Here is a 6,272-nt window from a genome sequence, read left to right as displayed (position 1 = left end):
TCTACAGCTTGTATTGTAATGAAATAATTTCAAATTTTCATTATAACAGACAAGATACTTTGATCTAGAGAAGAGCACTTCAATCAGTACTAAGAATACTGATTGATTAGTAACTTAATGATTTTGGGGGGGATTTAAAATGAGAATAATAGAATATTTCATCTATTAAGTTTTTCATATTATTATGGGACATCATAAAATAATGTAAAAACAATAAATAGAGAGTTAAAAGCAATACAGATGATAATATAAAAATAAAAACATAAAATAACATTTCAAAATTCCCCTGAATATTTGTTTGATCTGGTTAGTATGTGGGATTCAATAAAAGAACAAGCAGATGACCACCCACAACAGCTGTACCTTTATCATGTTTTCCTTGTAGCCTGCTGACTTGTGCTGTGACTTTCAATTTTATACCTAACTCATATATAGAGCTTCAAGTAGTTAGTTTTGACCATGGTGGCTACACCTCGGCAATGGTCTTTACAGACGGGCTAAACTTCACCTGATATTGTGAAAACCAGTAACGTTTTTGGAGTCAGTTTAACTCCATTATGCAACTGAACCCATAAGATTGACTGTATTTGAGGCATTTAGCACAATGGAGTGCTGATCCATACATATAGAAGCAATAAGAGAACCTACTACATAACGTTGGTCAAATTGCACTTTGTGGTAGCTCCCACTGTCTGAGGACTCTGTTTGCCCGACTTGCATAGCCTGCAACCTTCATCCTGCTGTTTCATTGTAATGAACCACCAAATTCACAGGATGAAAAGAAGCGACTGACATAATCCACACATACACAGTGCATGCCACAATGGTGTTGGTGAGAAATCAACCAGAGAAGTTCTACCAAAGATACCATCAGACCCTACTCTGAGTGAGTTGACATGACAAGCTGATCTGTGATAAAATCCTTCAGTGGCCACCAAGGCATTAATAATGAGGGCCAAAGTATATGGACCAGACATGTGACTTAGACAATGCCTGAGTGAATGCCCACCTAGTTCCTATACTGTATGGAGAATGGGACTGTGGTTCCCTGTGGAAACAGTTCAAAGACCATACTAAAGAAGAACTTGATTGAGTGCAACCTAGCAACTAACTCATTTGTAGAATATTTTACAGTGATTTACTACTCTGAGCAGTAAATAACCAAAAATGTGGAGCATGGTAAGGGAAGATATATTTTGAATTTAACAGGAGAAATGCCCAAGGCAAAAGAAGCTTCAGCAACTGTCGATCTACTTGTATGCTTGTGTGCTTATTGGACCCAGCCTGCAGTGTCATCTGGACATCCCACACTACACTTGGGTCAAGCACCTCTGTTGTGCCACTTCTGACTATGAGGGACTCTCAATGATTTTGTCTTGGCAGGTATTTCCTCTTACTGTAGAGTTGCACAGCACCTTACATGCGTGTAGAAAACCCGTTCTATAGAAGCTGATGTAGTATAAATAGTAATTGTGACAACACACATTCAGCTTCATAAATGCCTAAAAATGGGTTTAGGAGCCTTGCTTTTGGCACTGAGTTTTGAAATTGTGCCCTTAGCACTTGAAAGAACTGTTAGAAGGTGGATTTCAAAGGCAGCCAACTCCCAATGACTGGTGGAGTTGGACACCCAGTGGTCCCTTGTGCCTTTGAAAATCTGTCCCTTCATGGGCTGTGCACTACAACACAGGGCACTCTGGATTAGGAGAGACCAGTCCACAATACCTGGGGGGGGAAGCACCAAGTAAACAATATTCAGTCTGCAAGAGCACAAGGGAAGGGAGAAGACTGTCTGTAGCTAATTACAGACTTGCACTGCCATCTGAGACTGTGCTTATGGTATGGGTAGAGACTACAGCTGCTGTTTTGAGGGTGGGATTATAGACAGAAGATTAAGGGCTACAAAATATGTCCTCAGCACTGCTCCTACAGCTCAGTAACAATAATATATTTGCAAAGGTTCCAATTGTGTTTTGAAAATATATTGAAAAAATAAGTGTGATGCATTGGGCCATTCATTAAAGCTGGAGAAAGTTTTGCTCGTCTCGCATGCATCCTTTCAGCTGCTCAACTGCTGCCTAACCCAACAGGCACCTACGGTTTCCATTGCTGGCTAAGCACAGCACTGACAGCTCTTAGTGAGATACCTGGGCTTCTAATTTGAGCAAAAGCCTTGCTACTCCAAACAGCTTGTTCGAAGCAGTTTTGCACATACCCAATAGTGGAAACCTAGCATATATTGGGTTAAGAGACAGCTAAACAGTGATTTTGAGAGTGTCAGCAATATCAAAATGGTGGATCTAGGTGCCTTAAGAGGCAGATAGATATCCAAGTGCTACTAACTACTTCCCATGTTAGGTGCTAAGTGTCCTAGTTACCAAAATCAGAGTTGTTCTCTGTGTAGTTCAGTGAACACTTCAATATTGTACATAACGGGGAACAGCATCAACAGGCCACATTTAGTGCTCCCAGCAGGCCTCTGGGTACTTTGCTGTTGAAAGGGCACTCCGCGGAGATCCGAGATGTGGATTCAAATCCCGGCAAGCATAAGAAAGGATTGACCCTGTGTCTCCAACCTCCTGGATCAGTGATTTTCAACCTTTTTTTCATTTGCAGCCCCCTAAAAAAATGTTGAATGGAGGTGCAGACCACTTTGAATTGTAAGTGTGTGTATTTGTATAATTTTGATTGATCATAGTCATCTTTTGTCGATCCCCACCCTGCTGCTTGCCCCCACATTGTACAGCAAACCCTGCCTCCTACCCCCAAATTCCTTAGCCTGCCAGAAGCACCGTGGGCCAGATGGTGGATCTGCAGACCAGATACAGCCAGATATAGGCCATGCATTTGACACCTCTACCCTAAGCTATTGGACATAAGGGCAGGGGGCTGCAACAGGAGTTCTAGCCCTGAATTACTTTTTCCAGCCAAAATTATACGGAGAATTTGTGAACAGTTTCAGGATAACTGGAGCTACAGATCTGATGAATGCTCATCCCTCAAGAAAGAAATCAGGCAGGTCTGCTTAAAATGTTTATACACAAATATAATTCTAGAGGCTGCAGCCTGGCAAATTTTTTATCTATATTCGTATGAAAGTGGATCAGATCTTTTGAAAGCTTTGTACGAATAAGGACCCCATGATCTGGCTGCTAGTGTATGTTACCAAAAAGACAACTATACCCGTTTGTCTGCTTATAGTGCCAAACATTTGGGAAACTAGAACCAATGTGATAGAGGTGCACATGAATATTTATTTGTAATAAAAACAAATGTCCAGCATAGAACAGAATTCTAATATACACACAAAGTAGAAGCACTTACACAGCCATCACATAAATACATTAGGTAAGAGAATAAATAAATCAACTGAACAGCACTGGAATAGCTAACCAATGTGGTTAATGCATTAAGTCAATAGAAAAGCAAAATGTCCTTTTCTGTTGTGGCAGTTAAAACATGTATGTACCAGCATGACAGGTCAAAAGGTAATTTGGTCTGACCCACCCAAGAAGAAATGCGCAGGCACTGTCAGGTAAGACCTCTTCACGTGTATGCCAGGCTAGACTTGTATCTGGTCCACCATGTTGAGTGGTAAAGTCAGTGTCGATTCCCTGCTTCTCACATGCCCATCCTGATGCTCTGAATGATTTGAAAGATAGCTGCAAAGGGGAAAAAGACAAAGGGTGGCTGTTGAAGGGCTGACTAACTTCCCTCAAATTCAGTCCTGTGCTCTTATACTGCCACTTTAAAGGGCTGAACATGAGACGTCCTCACAGGCGTGATTAGATGTTATCTTGCAAGTGGTTAGATCAGTGGACTTTGAAGTGGGGGCCTCCTCTCTCCCTTGCTGCAAAAGGGATTATGCAGCTATCTTCTATTAGCATTAATGAAAGTTACATGCGTAAATCCCTCAGGCGCTGATGGGGGATTAGACCCCTTAGTCTAGAGTGTGTGCAGCCGTGCTGCCATGCATAGCTGCATATATTTAACAAGTCAATGGGTTTCTCTCTTGGGAACAATCACTTCTTGTTACCAGGCGGTTTTATAAACCAGCTCCTTATAATTAGGTAGATCAGTAACAGGAATGCAACCCCCTCCAATATACAAATTACTTTTACTTACAAGGCTTTCCGGGTTCACAGTTAAGCCTCATCATGAATTGTATACTAGCCATTTCTCTGCCTCACTTGCATGCAGGGCCTGATCACACTATAGTATGATCCTATAGTGTTCTCACAGCACACTATAGGAGGTAGTCCTGTACCAAACATAGTGGAAGGAGGGGGTACCCCCCCCATTTTGCACAATGGCTCAGTGGTTAGAGCCCTCACTTGGTTGTAGGATACCTGGGACCAATTGAGGGACCTGAGGCAGTTTGAATCCACATCTTTTAGGTGAATGCTTTAACCATCAGCACAAAGTGTGAGGGCAAAGTTATACATTACACTTAGACCATACTAAATCTGTGGAATGTCAAGCAGTGTTAAAAGTTGGAACGTGCTGTGAGCTGTTGTACATTAAGGGTTAACAGCATTTTTTTGCCTGCCCAGCTCTGACCCAAAACTAGAGAGCTGGCAAGTAGGGGCATGACTATGAGCCAGGACACCTGGGATCTATCAATATGGGGGTAGGGAGGGAAGCTGGGAGTGGTGCATACTGGGATGCTGGAGAACTACAAATTTGTTTGTTTTACCTTTGTGGAGCAGACTGAAGTTACCCTAACAAGAGCTAAGTTGCACAGCCCAGAGTTAACTGGGGTTATTGCAGGGCCCCTGGCACGGCTCTACAAGCGATCGTGGTGCTTGGGCCAGGTGCCAGACGATTGGAAGGTAGCTAATGTGGTCCCCATCTTCAAGAAAGGGAAAAGGGAGGACCCAGGCAACTATAGGCCCGTCAGTCTTACCTCAATCCTGGGGAAACTCTTTGAGAAGATCATCAAGGAGCACATTTGTGATGGGCCGGCATCAGAAATGATGCTCAGGGGCAATCAGCATGGGTTTATTAGGGGGAGATCATGTCAGACCAACCTGATTGCCTTTTATGATCAGGTCACAAAGGCCATGGACGCAGGTGTCGCGGTGGATGTAGTCTTTCTGGACTTCAGCAAGGCCTTTGACACCGTCTCTCACCCCATCCTAATTAATAAACTAGGCGACTGTGGCATAGATGCCTACACGGTCAGATGGATTGCAGATTGGCTGAAGGGTCGCACTCAGAGGGTGGTGGTGGATGGATCTACTCGACTTGTGGGGGAGGTGGGTAGTGGAGTCCCCCAGGGCTCGGTCCTGGGGCCTGCGCTGTTCAATTTCTTCATCAGCGATCTTGATGTTGGGGTGGAAAGCAACCTGTTTAAATTCGCTGATGACACCAAAATTTGGGGGGAGGTGAGCACGCTAGCAGGGAGAGAGAGATTGCAGAAGGATCTGGATAGGTTACAGGGGTGGGCAAACAGGAACAGGATGTGTTTCAATACGGACAAGTGCAGGGTGCTGCACTTGGGTAGTAGGAACCAGCAGCACACTTATACGATGGGGAACTCCCTACTTGAGAGCACGGAGGCGGAAAGGGATCTTGGTGTCATTATTGACTCCAAGATGAACATGGGCCGACAATGCGAGGTCATGGTTGGCAGGGCTAACCGGACCTTGTCGTGCATCCACAGGTGCATCTCGAGTAGAGCCAGGGAGGTGATCCTCCCCCTCTATGCGACGCTGGTCAGGCCGCAGCTGGAGTATTGTGTCCAGTTCTGTGCGCCCCATTTCAGGAGGGATGTGGACAACATGGAGAGGGTCCAGAGGAGGGCCACCCGCATGATCCGGGGACAACAGGGCAGACCCTACAGTGAGAGACTGCGGGACCTGAACCTATTCAGCCTCCACAAGAGAAGGCTGAGGGGGGACCTGGTGACCGTCTATAAACTCACTAGGGGGAACCAGAAGGGTTTGGGGGAGACGCTGTTTCCCCTAGCCCCCGCTGGCATAACAAGGAGTAATGGGCACAAGTTGATGGAGAGGAGGTACAGATTGGACATCCGAAAAAACTACTTCACAGTTAGGGCGGCTAGGAGCTGGAACCAACTTCCAAGGGAGGTGGTGCTGGCCCCTACCCTGGGGATCTTTAAGAAGAGGCTGGATACTTACCTGGCTGGACTCATTTGAGTCCCGTTTTTGTTTTTAGGGTTTTTTGTTGTTCTCCCGCCCTGGCGGGGGGTCAGGCTAGAAGATCTATTAGGTCCCTTCCGACCCTAAAACTATGAAACTATGAAAATA

At 44.8% G+C, this 6,272-nt stretch overlaps 1 protein-coding gene across 1 annotated transcript in view; it reads right to left on the bottom strand.

Annotated features, from left to right (window-relative positions):
- Window positions 1-3,293: 3,293 nt before the first annotated feature.
- Window positions 3,294-6,272, bottom strand: part of SERP2 (stress associated endoplasmic reticulum protein family member 2) — a 14,792-nt gene continuing 11,813 nt past the window's right edge. Inside the window, exon 3 of the mRNA XM_025196218.1 lies at window positions 3,294-3,662. Coding sequence (XP_025052003.1) covers window positions 3,622-3,662 — 41 coding nt within the window. The 3' untranslated portion in view covers window positions 3,294-3,621. The remainder of the gene's footprint in view (window positions 3,663-6,272) is intronic.

The sequence above is a fragment of the Alligator sinensis genome, unplaced genomic scaffold (assembly GCF_000455745.1).
Source record: "Alligator sinensis unplaced genomic scaffold, ASM45574v1 scaffold59_1, whole genome shotgun sequence".
NCBI classification, from domain to species: domain Eukaryota; kingdom Metazoa; phylum Chordata; order Crocodylia; family Alligatoridae; genus Alligator; species Alligator sinensis.
Note: the sequence above shows the minus strand (reverse complement) of the source record. Positions and strands in the feature narration are given on the sequence as shown.